Source organism: Phascolarctos cinereus, unplaced genomic scaffold, assembly GCF_003287225.1.
Source record: "Phascolarctos cinereus isolate Bilbo 61053 unplaced genomic scaffold, phaCin_HiC Scaffold_5;HRSCAF=322, whole genome shotgun sequence".
Lineage (NCBI taxonomy): Eukaryota > Metazoa > Chordata > Mammalia > Diprotodontia > Phascolarctidae > Phascolarctos > Phascolarctos cinereus.
Genome location: NW_027555958.1, coordinates 286,994,236 through 287,008,992, shown reverse-complemented (window position 1 = coordinate 287,008,992; position 14,757 = coordinate 286,994,236). Strand labels below are relative to the sequence as shown.

The 14,757-nt window shown below is 48.1% G+C and overlaps 2 protein-coding genes across 3 annotated transcripts; one reads left to right on the top strand and one right to left on the bottom strand.

The window, feature by feature from the left end:
* The first annotated feature begins 600 nt into the window (after positions 1-600).
* On the top strand, positions 601-6,842 carry MIF4GD (MIF4G domain containing). Its single transcript, XM_021002449.2, has 6 exons — positions 601-683; positions 2,329-2,464; positions 4,120-4,229; positions 4,554-4,709; positions 5,058-5,150; positions 5,531-6,842. Exons 2-6 carry the CDS (start codon positions 2,383-2,385, stop codon positions 5,756-5,758), a joined length of 669 nt encoding a protein of 222 aa, XP_020858108.1. The 5' UTR covers positions 601-683; positions 2,329-2,382; the 3' UTR covers positions 5,759-6,842.
* MRPS7 (mitochondrial ribosomal protein S7) lies at positions 3,584-11,413 on the bottom strand. 2 transcript variants are annotated; one of them, XM_021002447.2, is made up of 6 exons: positions 11,282-11,413; positions 9,165-9,356; positions 8,982-9,045; positions 8,257-8,424; positions 7,258-7,504; positions 3,584-5,720 (listed from the first exon to the last, which is right to left on the bottom strand). In XM_021002447.2, the coding sequence occupies exons 1-5, from the start codon at positions 11,362-11,364 to the stop codon at positions 7,283-7,285; spliced, it is 729 nt and encodes a 242-aa protein (XP_020858106.1). In that variant the 5' UTR covers positions 11,365-11,413; the 3' UTR covers positions 3,584-5,720; positions 7,258-7,282. The 2 variants fall into 2 exon arrangements, with proteins under 2 accessions (XP_020858106.1, XP_020858105.1); XM_021002446.2 differs by lacking the exon at positions 3,584-5,720 and having other exon boundaries at positions 6,632-7,504.
* Positions 11,414-14,757: the final 3,344 nt, after the last annotated feature.

The window sequence follows — 14,757 nt, the reverse complement described above, 5'->3', positions numbered from 1 at the left end:
TCCTCCCTCCTTGCATTAACCGGGTTATCACCGGCAAACAGGTACTCCGCCAGCCTCCTGATAATCCCCATTTCCTCCTCCTCTCTACCATCTTTCCAGGTTCCACCCCTGCAGCCAGAACCCTAGGGAAGACACGCGGCTGTCTTGAGCAGCGTTCCTGGGGTTCTGCAGGGTACTCCCTTGGCAGATACCTCCCACCCGGCCAAGGAGCCGGATACATCACCGCTTTCCCCAGGAAGAGGAGCCCCTGTCTCTCTGGGGCTCATTGCTATTGTTTAGCCCAGGTTTTTTGTTTTTGTTTTTAGCAAGGCAGGGCAAGTAAGGTGCTCTGGGCCAACTAAGCTTCAGTGCCCCAGGTTAGGCCGAAGTCTAAGCACATTCCGGAGCCGGGGACTGGCTGTCCCGCGCCCACCCCGCCCCTGCAGCATCCTGGGGCCTGGCCGCACCAACCCCGGGACCGGCAGACGGCGCTGGCGAGGCGCCTTTCGGGCCCCGGCTCCGCCCCGCTCGTCCTGCGCTAGGTCCGCGGAGCTCTCCAGGCGCGTTCGGAAATGATCTAACCGGAGAGGCTGGGTCAAGCTGGATGCTGGCAGCAGCCTCGGGTCGCCGAGGGAGCGCACCATGTCCTTGCTGATCCGGCGTCCGAGGGCGGCGGGAAGATAGGGACGGCCTCGCCCCGGCAGGTGGGTGGTGGCCCCTACGGGCGTCCCGCAGAGCTCCTTTCCCCGCACCCGAGCCCGGCAGCCTGCGCTGCTTCCGCGCGCGTTTCCAGCTGTGCCGCCGGAGCAGTTGTGCTGGGGCAGGGAGAAGGGGTTGGGGTGAGCCGGCAAACCCGCCCTGGAGGGGCTTGGAGAACGGAAACCCTGAAGGCTAGAGACTGGGGGAGCTGCCCAGAGCAGGGGCCCCAAACGGGAAGCCTAGGCTTCCCTGGCCATAGTGATTCACCCCCGCCCTCCAAAGGAGTAGTGCATGGGTACTGGATGGCGTCCCAGGAACCAGTGCTGTTTGGAAGTAGAGCCTGGTGTGTAACACCAGGGAGAGGAGAGCCAATGTGGGGTTGAGGGCCTCAGGGGAGAAGCTAGCATTTGAGGCTCAAGTGACCACAGAGAAGTTTCCTGCACCTAGGCTGCTCTAGGGCACGTAAAAGAGGGCAGTGGACCCTCTGTAGGGGAACCATTGCAAGGCCCCGTGGCTCAGTGAGTGTGGGAGTACTGATGGAGGGCAGGTGGGGCGTGTGGGGAGAGGCCTTTAAGATCCCAGGTAGGACGGGACCTGTGGAGTCCAGTCACTGGAAGCCTGAAGAGTTGGTCGTTCTAAGCACAGGCCCTTTTCCCAGCCAGGTTCCCTCCCAGGAATAAGGGTGAATCAAAAGCTTGAAATTGCACTGAGCTCTGTGGTTTGGTGTGTGTTGAGTGTGACTTGGGCTTGGGCGGAGCTCCCAGGCTGAGGTGGAGCTTTCAAGTATCCGCCTAGATTAACTACCTGCCCAATCCAGCAGGGGTGTGAGCCCCTCCAAAAGCATCCTAGCAGTGACCGGGAATGAACTCTACCCTTTTAAGGTTGGAGGATTATTCTAATTTATCATAAATTTTTAACTCCTACGAAATAGCAGATTGGGGCTTCCAAAAATGATTAACCCTCCCCGGTCTCTGCTGGGTGATCAGGCACTATGTGGGCTCTCCCTCATGCTATGTTCCAGCGCAACATAGGAACCAGACTGGGTTGTTTTTTGTGTTTTTGTGCTTTTTTTTTTTAACAACAACAAAAAAAGCAAGTAAAGCAAACAAACAAACAAAATTTGGCTTTGAAGGTAGAGCAACTTTGTTCCTGCTCACCCCAAGAAGGCTGGTCCTCAACTGAAGCATGGTGTACTGGACTTAGGAAACCTAGGTTTTAAATCCTGTGTCGCTACTTACTAGCTATGTGACCCTGGGCAAACCTTTTAACCCCTTGTTACCAATGCCTCACTTTCCACATCTGTAACATGAGGTTGGCCTTGATGGTTTCTAAGGCCCCCTCTAACTTCATGATTCAAAATTATGAAGTCTTTTCTGATTTTTTCCCCAAATGCCATTTGCCTTCCTTTCCAGACTACCTTGTATTTAATTACTTTGTGTGTATGTTAATTTTATGTTTATGCTGTGTATATTTTTATATGTATTTTTTGCCCCCCCATTACAGTGTAAGCTCACTGTAATCATAGGGTATTTCATTATTTGTACTTGTATCCCTTGTACCAAGCACAGTGCCTCACACATAGTAGACATTTAATGGAAGCTTGGTGACTGATGCTATGACCATCCCTGTCTCTCCTCACCACTCCTCCAGGTATTGCCAACCAACCCTGCCTCCCAGCAAGAGTTTGGGGTGGGCTGGGCAGTCATGGGGGAGCCAGGTCGTGAAGAGTATGAAATCCAGTCCTTTGATGCTGAGACCCAAAGGTTACTGAAGACTGCCCTTAAAGGTGAGAAGGAATGGGGGGACCACTAAGCAGGAGCAGGAGTTGGTGCCGGAGCAGACCCCTGAGTATGTGGTTACGTCAGCTTAATTCTCTACTTATTAGCGAATAAACAGCTTCACGATCTTGAATTGGGAAGCAGGAAATAATTTAATATGGGCACATCTGGAACCTCCACTACAAGTTTTCCTCCAGTGCTTCCTTGTGACATGGAGGGGACTGTAGTTTCTTTGAAGGCCATCCCAGTGGAGCCCAGACCTCCGACTAAGTCTGATAGAATAGAAACTTCTTTTGTGCAGGGTTTACTTGTCTTTCTAACCCCAGCGCCAGGCACATCATAAGACATTTAATAAATGCTTGTTGGCTGTCTGATTTGGAGAGGATTGGCCACCAAGGGCTTACTTTTTTAGCCACAGCAACTCATAAAACCTTACAAAATTCAACAGCTAATAAATGCCTGCTATATGTTAGGTACTAGATTAAAAGTAAAGCTTGGAGATAGCATGATCTGCTTTAGAGAGAGGAAGTACCTACTTGGATGAAATCACAATCTTTTTTTGAGGCAATCAGGGTTAAGTGACTTGCCCAGGGTCACACAGCTGGTGTCTGAGGCCTGATCTGAACTGTGTTCCTCTTAACTTCAGAGCCAGTGCTCTATCCACTCCCTGGCTGCCCCCGAATCACATAATCTTGAAGTGAGCAGGTCTTGTGCTGTGTATTCCCTGCTTCGTTTTCTCAGACATGACCCCCAAAACAGGCATGCATTTCAGAGTACTCAGTTTTTCAAAGCTAAGGGATTCATCAAATAAGATACAAGAGAAATTTAGGCCACTATTTTAGAGGGGGAAAAATGTGCCTTCTAATCCAGTAAATCCCACCTTAATTCCTTGTTGTGAAGAGAACTATAATCTCAACAGTTATGCCCACAGAGTGTGAGCTCTCCTAAGAAGGCCTTGAATATGGATGGATTTGGAGATGACTTGTGTCTGTCCAAGGGCCAGCCAAGAAGCAGATCTGTATGAACTCATAACGTGGACTAATAAAGTTTTCAACCACACTACCTTGAAAGCCACCACCCAAGTCAAAGAAAAGTGGTGTTTTTCACCAATGGAAGCAGCACTCATGCCAAAGGAATCCAAGTCTGTTTTTATTGGCTCATTAAGTGACCCAGACCCTGGTAGATGAGAGAGGAGAGTCTCTGCTCTTGAAGCATTTACAATCTTACTCTTGGCTTTTGCTGTTATGTCACCAGCTCTCCTCGGGTCCCCTCTTCATACCTGTTCCCTAAAACAGACCTTCAGTGAAGAAATGTCCAATGCCTCATATAGTGAAGAGACAGCGTGTAGCTAGCATGCCTACAAGAACTAACATTTACAGCACTTTAAAGTTTGGAAAATGCTTAACATGTTATCTGATTCTCACAACAACCCTGTGAAGTAGGTGTTATTACAATCCCCATTGTACGCATAAGGAAACTGAGGCACAGAGAAGTTAAATAATTTGCTAGGGTCACCCAGCTAGGTTCTGAGGCAGGATTCAAACTCCAAATCTTAGCAGCTGTCCATGCCAGGGCTCTTCGGCAGAGGTGCTGAAGGAGGGTGACAGTATAGATAGGAAGAGCACCTCTATCTGTGGACTACCTCTCTTACCCTCATCCCTAGAACCTGGTGCTGTGGATTTGGAGAAAGTGGCCAATGTGATTGTGGACCAATCCCTGAAAGACTGTATGTTCAGCAAGGAAGCCGGACGCATTTGCTACACCATCATTCAGGTCTTGGGGTGGGGGAGGGGACCGGGGACAGTTGGTGGCTGGGGGAGTGCCCCCCTGCCCCCAGAGGTGCTAGGAAACAGGCAACTGCCTCCACGCTAGCTGAGGGAAGAGAGGAAAGGAGCTTCAAAAAGTCCCCTGGGAGAACCTTTCTGTCCTGAAACCACATAGCTTCCAGCCCAAGTGTCAGGGTAAGGGCAGATGGATTCTTCTAAGAGCAGGCAGAGGGAAAACCAGGGAAGGGAGGCTTTCAGCTGCAGACATCCTAGAAGAAGCCTCTACGTACATCTGAGCTTATCCCCCTACCCCCCTTTCCCTGGGCCACAGGCAGAGAGCAAGCAAGCCAGCCAGAGCGTCTTCCGTCGGGGTCTCCTCAATCGGCTGCAGCAGGAGTACCAGGCCCGGGAACAGCTCCGAGCCCGATCCCTGCAGGGCTGGGTCTGCTATGTCACCTTCATCTGCAACATCTTTGACTACCTGAGGGTGAGGCCAGTGAGAACCACCCACTTGCGGTGTCCTTGTGGCACCCCACCACTGAGCTCAGTTTTCAGGGCAGGAGCCACTGCTACTGCCTCACCCCAGTAAAGGGTTGATGATGCTAACAAGGCTAGGGGCAGAGGCTTCATTCCTTACTGAGGTTATGCAACTGTGTTTGTGGCACCTAAGTCTCTCTTCCTAAAACTTCCCAGTGGTCTCGTGAGCCTCTGCCAAGTCTACCTCGTGTCAGTCTGTCTGTGTCCTTCTGGTTTAGGAGCTTTCCTAGTGGATGTGGGGAATGGGACCTTCTCTCCTCCCTATTAACTCCAGTGCTTTGGGTCCCTCCCCCGTCAGGTGAACAACATGCCTATGATGGCATTGGTCAACCCTGTCTACGACTGCCTTTTTCGACTGGCACAGCCTGACAGCCTGCACAAGGAGGAGGAGGTGAGGGGGAAAGGAAGCAGTCAATGCCAGAGCTGCTGAGAGAGAGCCAGAAGAACATTCGGCTCCTCTCAGGAAGCTAAGGCTTTGCTGCCAGGGGCTTTGCAATCTGTTCCCTGGGGCAGGAGTCTAAAAGCTCCGCTAAAAGGGTATTACCAGGGTCACAACCCATCAAAGGGCAGAAAGCCACCAAATGGCGTGGGGGGAGGAGGGTTGGGTAACCCAACTAAGGAGTTTTACAAGAAGGGGAAGAGCCCTGGCCAGGGAGCATGATGAGATGAGGGATCACAGGGTGCCAGAAAGGAAATTAGTACTAGGCAGAGAGGGAGGGAGAAGGGGGATTGGGACATGAAAGATCGGGAATCCCTCCCCAACTCCTTCAGGTGGACTGCCTGGTGTTACAACTGCATAGAATTGGAGAGCAGCTGGAGAAAATGAATGGGCAGAGGATGGACGAGCTGTTTGGTCTGCTGCGTGATGGCTTCCTGCTCCAAGATGGGCTCAGCTCCCTGTCCCAGCTCCTGCTGTTGGAGCTTATTGAGTTCCGGGCTGCTGGCTGGAGGACCACACCTGCTGCTCAGAAATATTATTACAGTGAGGTTTCTGACTAGGCTGGCCCAGCCTCAGGGCCCACTCACCAGCACCTTCCAGAAGGCTTGTATACACACACACACACACACACACACACACACACACACACACACACGCACACGCACACGCACACGCACACACGCGTCACTCTCACCAAGACAGCACCCCAGGCACAGGCTCACACATCTGAACTCAAGTCCTCAGGGCTTTCTCTCTTCTGACTTGTTTACTACTGGGGGTCTCCCCACCTCCAAGCTCTGGGCTTACAGCAGTCCTGCCCTCAGCAACTTTCTGCCTGTCAAGCACTTCTAACTCATGCAGAGGGGTAAGGGCAAGGCAGCACACCAGCCTACTGTACTTCAAATGCAGAGAAACATACACGGAAGAGTGAGAAGGAACCTCAGAACACAATGAGCTCACCCCCCTCATTTTACAGATGAGGAAACTGAGGCCCAGAGAAGACAAATGATCTACCAATAGGTCACACAGATAATTTAAGCATCTGAAACAGCATTCAAACCTAGGTCTTCCTGGTTCCAAGTCCAATACACTAATACCCTTTTGCCTCAACTAAGCGATAGGACATCCCCACCCTCCACCCCCAACTGCCTTTCAGCCCATTTCCCCACCCCTACTGGGGAATTGGGTAGTGAAGGATAACTCTACCATCCTTGCGCTGTGCAACCATCAGTGCATCTTCTCCCTTGAGGCCTCAGTTTTCTGATTTGTAAAATGGGAAATTGGTGGTTAGGATGCTTTGAGATCTTCAGAGGGCAAAGCATGGAAGGCAGCATTTAGGAGTCATGACAGAACTGGGGCCAAGTCTTTGAACTACCTGCGTGAAAAGGAGGCTTCCAAAGCCAGGTAAAGAGGCCAAGGCACCAGAGCACAAGTAGTGCTAGAAACTGGGTTTATTGTTTTTTTATAATTTTTGTACAAAAATGACTTGGGAAACAAGGGTATTTTATTTAGACAAATTTTAATGAGCTGCTGACCAAAACACTGGTTCAGTGTGGGATTTAAAAATTTATATATACACACATATATAAGTAATTTATTATGAACCAGTGTAGGACTTTTCTAGTAAACTTTTTCTGAAGTGAATGCTGCTTCTTTTTTCCAAAAGCTAAAGGTTCCGCTAGAATTGAGGCAAAGGAAACAGCTTTCCTGAGTTCATCTGTGCAGCCCAAGCCCATGTTCTTTTTTTGGGGGTGGGGTGGGGTGGGGAAGGGAGCTAACAGGATGGCACAGCTTAAGTAATTAACTACTCACATGGCTCCCGGTACTAAGTGGATGCTTTACTATAACTCTGGTTAAGAATAGCTGTGAGTGGCAAGCCTACAAGAGAGGAAGCTTGAAGATGTTGCATTCTAAGCTCTAACCATTCCTCAACTTGAAACCTGCACTATTGGTAGTCCCCCCTCCCCTATGGTAAAAACTAAATGACCTTCCTGTGCTCAGGCTGACCTTCCCAGTAGCAGAAGGGCAGGGAAGCTGAGCAATGGTACCAGATTCTCACCTTACAGCTCAAGCCTTCCCACCCTCTACCACCATCGGTAGTGGGCAAAGGCCCGGTTAGCCTCTGCCATCTTGTGTAGGTCATGCTTCTTCTTGATCACAGGGCCTTGGTTGTGAAAGGCCTCCAGTAACTCATGAGACAGTTTTTCTGGCATCAGCATTCGCCTAGGCTTCTTCTCCCGGCATTCTTGAATCATCCATTTCATAGCCAAGAAGCGCCGTCGCTTGTCAGTCAGAGGGGCTGGGACCTATTTTGAGGAGTTGGAAGGGAGTGGTGAGCGATGAGAGAAGCTAAGCAAGATGCTGCAGAGGGAACTGGGCCTGCCACAGGCAAAGCCCCTGTGGGATGCCTGATCCAAGAGAAGCCAAAGCAACAACAATGTTTATTATTCACGCAATAAGCAATTATTAAGTGCCTTTTATATACTGAGTGCAGTGCTAGGTGTTGGGGGAAAAAGAACAGTCTCTACCCTCAAGGAGCTAGCATGCCATGGGTGGCAACAATCTATACACCTGTCACATAAGGAAATACAAACCACATACAAAGTAAGTTGGGGGAGAGGGCTCCCTGGGAGATGGCTCTTGAGCTGAGCTCGGAGGGGGCTTTAGATCCTAAGGAGCAGAGCTGAAGGGGAAGAGCATCGCAGGTATGTAGACCACTTATGCAAAAACACAGAGAGGGAAGACAGTGCTGTATCCAAGAAACCCCCATAAACAGGCAAGCTTGAACAAGCCATGCAACGATGAGATACGGAGAAAAGCAGCAGCAGCATCAAAACTGTCCCCTCCAAACCATCTGGGGTAATGTAAACAATCAGTCTTATTTTAGACCATAAGCTTTTTGGGAAAAAAACCCCCCAAACGATCTATATTTGACATTTACCTCCCTCTCGGTACTCAGTATGTGGACCCACAAAATGGTACTAGCAATAATTGGAATTGCTAGGTACTTCCAATTACGGAAGCCCCCGAGGCCCCCACGAGGCCACCCAGCTCTCACCTGATAGAATCGGCCACCTTTAAGGATGCTGACCAGGCCGAGGATAGGCTGACAGTTCTGTAGGGCCTGGTGGAAGATGGTGTAGGGGTTACATTCAACGGCCTCCCGATCCTCGGGTTTGGCTTCGTGGTATTTTTTAAATTGCTTTCTCTTGAGGGTTTCCAGAGTCTGAAATGGAAATACAATGAGAGAAACCTTCGGAAATTCCCTGAAGGGTTCATTAGCCCAGCTGAGCTGGAAACTTCCCATCAATCTTCTTGGGCCTTCCCTACCTCACTGTAGCCTCCCTGTCTTCTCCTCTACCCTACAAAGATTCCTCTCCCCTCTTGGAGGAGTGCCAATTTAAAATCCTTTTCTAAAGATTGGGGGGGGGTGCAACTAGGTGTTGAAGTGGGATAGAGCACAGGCCCTGGGGTCAGAATGACCTGAGTCCAAATCCAGCATCAGACATGTTAACACTCACTACCTGTGAGACTCTGGGCAAGTCACTTAACCATAATTGCCTCATAAAACAAACAAACAAAAAAAGATCCTCTGGATTGGAACACTCAGTTCATTCTATTCTGGTAACAGCCCTGGTTGCTGTTGACGTGACCCCTGACTCCTCCCCACCCCCTCCCCCAGTGCCAAGTGCACTAATTAGTCTCCTCTGGCACCAAGCTAAGGGAGTTGGGGGAAAACAGGGGCAAAGGAGGAGATGGAGGGATAGGGAATATCACCCTTACCTCATTCATCAGGGATCTGGCCAGTGTTTTGTTTCCTCCTTTCATCATCATGTTGATGAATTTACTTCAAGAAGAAAAGCAACATGTTCAGGCCTCTAAGAATATACAGTGGACCCCTTATTTTAGACTTTCTCTAAGGTGGTCACTGCCCATGGACAGAAGAAAGTACCATGTGGATCTAACCTGATCACTGGGTCCTCAAACAAAGAGCTTGTATTCGATGCTGGGGGAGCTTTGAAGATCTGTGTGGTTCTGAGATCCCGCTCAAACTTCTCCTCTTCAGTTAGCTCCTCCAAGGGCTTATGGTAGTAGTCTTTATCAAGCTGGGGTTCTTTGTAATTAGCATCATAGCGGCTCCATCTCACCTGTGTCAGTCTGGAGGGGGAAGGTTGGGGATAAGAAGTCATAAGATCCGAAGGATTTAGAAATGACTAAATTTCATTGAGTCCAAATCCCTCGTTTTACAGTGAGGACCAGGGAAGGTCAGACACGTAGGAGGATGGGGCAGATTGAGCTGTAAGCCCAGGTTCCCTGACTCCAATTTAGCTTGGCTTTTTGATTTAACTTGCCTTCATGAGTGCTAGGAGACCAGAGGTGAGGCCAACTTGTCCACCTGAAATTAAGGAATTCTGGCTTTCTAGCCTCGGGGTGAGGCCACCTCACTAAAATAAACTAAATAATTCCCTAGTAATAATGAGAGACATCAATCCCTTCTAGGAACACAGGCTACTTTTCCTACCCCCAGAGCACAGACAAGATCAGGAACCAAATCTGGGTTCAAATCCTGCATCTGCTGCCCCTCCGTGTAGCCTTGAGCAGGTCATTTAACCTCCCAGGGCCTCAGTGAGGGCAGTGGATTATACTGGTTAACGAGTAAACAAGCATTTAAATGCTTTCTATGTACCAAGCACTGAGATGGCCTCTAAGGTCCCAGAAACTCTCAATTTATGATTCTTTGATATGCAAATCAAAGAATCCAAGAAATATGATTAGTGCCTTAGATCTGTGTGGTTCTGAGATCATATTCAAGTTTCTGTTCACTCAGCTCCGCTGAAGCCTCATAGTAGTACAATCTTTAATCAAGCTGGAGTTCTAGGTAGTAGAGGCCACGGTGTCAACGTCACAGTTTTGCAGATGAGAAAACTGAGGGGTGGGAGATGACCTGTATGCTTGAAAAGAAAGCTCTGGTCCTGGACTCGTGGAAACTCGAATTTAACTCCAGCCTCAGGCACTAACTTACTAGCGGTGACTCTAAGTAAGTCACTAAACTTGTTTGGCTTGGTTTCCTCCACTGCAAAATGAGAATAATAAAACATCTCCATCCCGGGGTTGTGAGGATCAAAAGAGACAATATATGTAAAGCTCTCTGCAAACCTTGAGGTACGATATAAAAACTAGTTGTCGCTGCTGTTACCAGGATGGAAACAAGCGTTTATGTAGCACCTATTTACTAAACACCTGTTATGTGCCTGGCACCATGCTGCGCCCAGTTTCCAGAAGTAAACCGAAAAGTTTTCACTTTCCTAATAATATTAGCTAGCATCATATATAGCGCCTACCATGTGACAGGCATTAGGCTAAGCTCAATGTACAGGAGTAAACAGAAAAGTGTCCACTTTCCTCCTCATAGCTAGCATTTATGCAGTGCCTACACTGTATGGGGCACTGTGCATGCTTCACAAAAATTACCTCTTGGGACCTGAGTTCAAATGTGGCCTCAGACAACACACTTGACACTTTCTAACTGTGTGATCCTAGGCAAGTCACTTAACCCCAATTGCCTTACCAGAAAAAGAAAAAGATGGGAGCAGCTAGGTGGCGCAGTGGATAGAACACCGGCCCTGGATTCAGAAGGACCTGAGTTCAAGTCCGACCTCACACACTTAACACTTACTAGCTGTGTGACCCTGGGCACGTCACTTAACCCCACTGCCTAGCAAAAAAAAAAAAAATTACCTCGTAGAACAGCTCCGAGCTCGAGCCCAAGCGGATGCAGACGCTACTAACAGCTAATGCTACGAGGCAGCTGTGTGACCTTGGACAAGTCACCTTCCCCTCAGTTTACTTACCTGTAAAGGGCCTGTGTGATCCCCAAACCCCCCCCCCGTGCGCTCTCGCCCCCAGGTGAAGCCGGGGCCCTACCTACTTACCTACCCCCGGGCCGGGCCACACCAAACCGGGTTGGGCTGGAGATGGGAAGATCTTCGCCTCCCTCCCCTCCCCCACCCCAGCCCAGGGCAGTTCCCCAAGGGACCGGATGCTCAGCGCCGCCGCCAGGCACAGACGGACGGTCCGCTCACCCCGGCAGAGCCCGGAGAGTCCTCCGTACGCCGGGCCCCAGGCTCCAGAAGCATCGCGCCGAGCTCACCACGGGAGCCACCATCTTGGCTCGCTCCAGGACCCCTCCAGGCCGGGCAGGGCTGCCCGTGGGCTTGCCTGAGCGGATCAGCAAACTCTCGCGATCTTTCACGCTACCTGCCCCTCCCCCCACCCCTGCAGCCTATCGGAAAATCCAATTAACCAATTCAGTCCAGTTCAAGCTCATCCAACCCGACGAGGGTTTATTAGGAGCCAGACCTTCTCCAAGCTCGGGAGAGCTGACTTCAAGTGTCATACATGGCCCCCTCCCTCCCGCCTTGCTCTAGTGCGTTTGGTCTCTGCTGTTGCTAGGACAACACTGTCTACTCCAAGCGTTCTCCCTGGCTGTCTTCTATGCCTGGAGTGCCCTCCCTTCTCATCTCTGCTTCCTAGCTTCCTTCACGTCCCAGCTAAAATCTCACCTCTATCTTCTGCTGGATACTAGAAGCTTTCTTCCACCCGTCTAATTCCAGTGCCTTCCGTCTGTTAACTATTTCCTATTTATCCTGTACCAAGCCTGTGGGTACACACATTCAATTACTGTGAATGTTGAATTGTACTAATTCTCACTGCTGATTTCCATTGGGCTGGAACGTTTTCTCTCTCCTCACTTTCTAACTCCTTAAAACCCCACTTCTGCCATTATCATTCCACAGAAACTGTTACTAATGCTCTCTCTTAGTTGTGTAATGCAATGGCCTTTTTTCTATCCTGATTCTCCTGGACCTTTGACATTGTCGATTTCTCTCTCCTGGATACTCTCTTATTGTTTTAGGTTTTCCTGACACCACTTTCTCCTGGTTCTCTTCCTACCTATCCGACTGCTTCTTCTCCGTCTCCTTTGCTGAATCGCCCTCCAGATCATGCCCTCTAATCAATTATAGGTCTCCCTCAGAGTTCCATCCAGGTCCCTTTTCTCCCTCTCTACTACTTCACTTGGTGATCTCACTGGCTCCCATGGATTTAATTGCCATCTCTATGCTGATGGTTCTCAAATCATCTTAAACTCAAATATGTACCAAAACAGAACCCTCTTCCCCTCTTTATTCCCGCATTTCGGTGGAGAGTAACAGCATCCTCCCAGTCCCTCAGTCTCAAAACCCAGGAGTCATCCTGGATTCCTCATTCTCTCACTCCCCCCCATATCCAATCCAATGTTGCCAAGGCCTGTCAGTTTCATCTTTGTAACACCTCTCAAATATGCTTCCTTCTGTCCTCTGACTGCTGCCACTCTAGTATAGACCCTCATCACCTCAAGCCTGGATTATATTATATAGCCTGCTGGTGGGTCTGCCTGCCTTTAGTCTCTCCTTACTCCAGTCCATTCTCCAGTCAGCCTTTAAAGTGATTTTCCTAAAACATAGGTCTGATCCTACTCAATAAACTCCAGTGGCTTCCTCTTGTCTCCAGGAGCAAATATCAAATGCTCTGTCTGGTATTCAAAGTTCTTTATAATCTAGCCCTTACCATCTTTCCATTCTTCTTATACCTTACTCTTCAACATGTATCTGTACCCTTCTATCCAGTGACCTTGGCCAACTTGATGAACAAGATATTTCATATTTGGACTCTAGACATTTCCGATGACTGTCTCCCATGCTTGGATACTCTCCCTCTTTATTTTCTGCTTCCTGGCTTCCCTGGCTTCCTTCTAGTCCCAACTAAAATCCTATCTTCTACAGAAAGCCTTCCCCAATCCCTCTTAATTCTAGTGCCTTCCCTTTGTTAATTATTTCCTATTTATTTTATATATAGCTTGCTGTATATATGTATATATACATATATACACATATATATGTATGCATGTATACTGTCTCCCCCATTAGAATGAGAGCTCCTTGAAGGCAGTCACTTTTTTGCCTCTTTTTGTATCCCCAGCACTTAGGACAGTGCCTGGTACATAGTAGGTGTTTAATAAATGCTTGTAATACCCTGAGCGTTGCTGCTTTTTAGAGAGCAACTTTCTAAAACTATAAATTTCAGAAAAGGTGTAGACTTGAACTGGTCAAAGGAGCTAAGTTTGCTCACTTGGGAGTCCCCTATACCAATGAAATCAGAGGTCCTAGCCCTTGTCCCTGTCTTTATCCAGCTATGTGCTAAGCAAGCTCTGGGGGTCCAAAGACACATAGCCCTTGCCCATCCTGACCTACCCTCCATTGGAAGTAGGGGTGGGAGCAAGAGAGTATGCAAGGTAATTTGAGCAGGGAGAGAGCATTAATAACTAGTAGGATTAGTAAGGGCTTCCCATCACACCTATCAGATTGACTAACATGACAAAACAGGAAAATGATAAATGTTAGAGATGTGGGAAAATTGGAACACTAATACATTGTTGGTGGAGTTGTGAACTGATCTAAACATTTTGGAGAGCAATTTGGAACAATGCCCAAAGTGCAATACCCTTTAAAATAAAAATATGCATACCCATTGATCCTGCAATAACACTACTAGGTCTGTATCCCAAAGAGATAATTAAAAAGGGAAAATGACCCACATGTACAAAAATCTTTATAGCAGCTCTTTTTGGCCAAGAATTGGAAATTAAGGGAATGTCCATCAACTGGGAAATGGCTGAACGAGTTGTGGCATGTGAATGTGATGAAATACTATTGTTCTATAAGAAATGATGAGCAGGGGGGCAGCTAGGTGGCACAGTTGATAGTGCACCTGCCCTAAATTCAGGAGTACCTGAGTTCAAATACGGCCTCAGACCAAACACTTGACGCTTAACTAGCTGTGTGACCCTGGGCAAGTCACTTAACCCAAATTGCCTGAAAAAAAAATAAACCAAAAACAAAGAAATGATGAGCAGGCAGATTTCAAAAAAACCTGGAAAGACTTATATGAACTGATGCTGAGTGAAGTGAACAGAACCAGGAGAATATTGTACACAGTTACAGCAATACTGTGCAACTTTAGCTCTTAAGACTTGGCTCTTCTCAGCAATGTAATGATCTAAGAAAATTCCAAAAGATTGGTGATAAAAATGCTATCCACATCCAGAGAAAGAACTATGGATTCTGAATGCATATCCAAGCATACTATTTTCTCTTTTTGTTGTTGTTTCTTTCTCATAGCTTTCCCCTTTTGTTCTGATTCTTCTTTCACAACATGGCTTAATGTGGAAATATATTTAATATGATTATACAACTATAGCCTACATCAGATTGCATGCTATCTTGGGGAGGGGGCAGGGGAGCAAGGGGGAAAAATTTAGAACTCAAAATCTTATAAAAGTGAATGTTGAAAATAAAAAATAAAAAATTTTTTAAAAAGAAAGGGCTTCCCATAAAAGGCAGAGATAAAGAGGGAGTGTGCTCCAGGCATGGGGCATAACACATCCTGTGCAAAAAGCTCATAGATGCAGTTCAGAAAATAATTAATAGGACTTTACTTCTTCCTTTCTTTTTCTTTCATT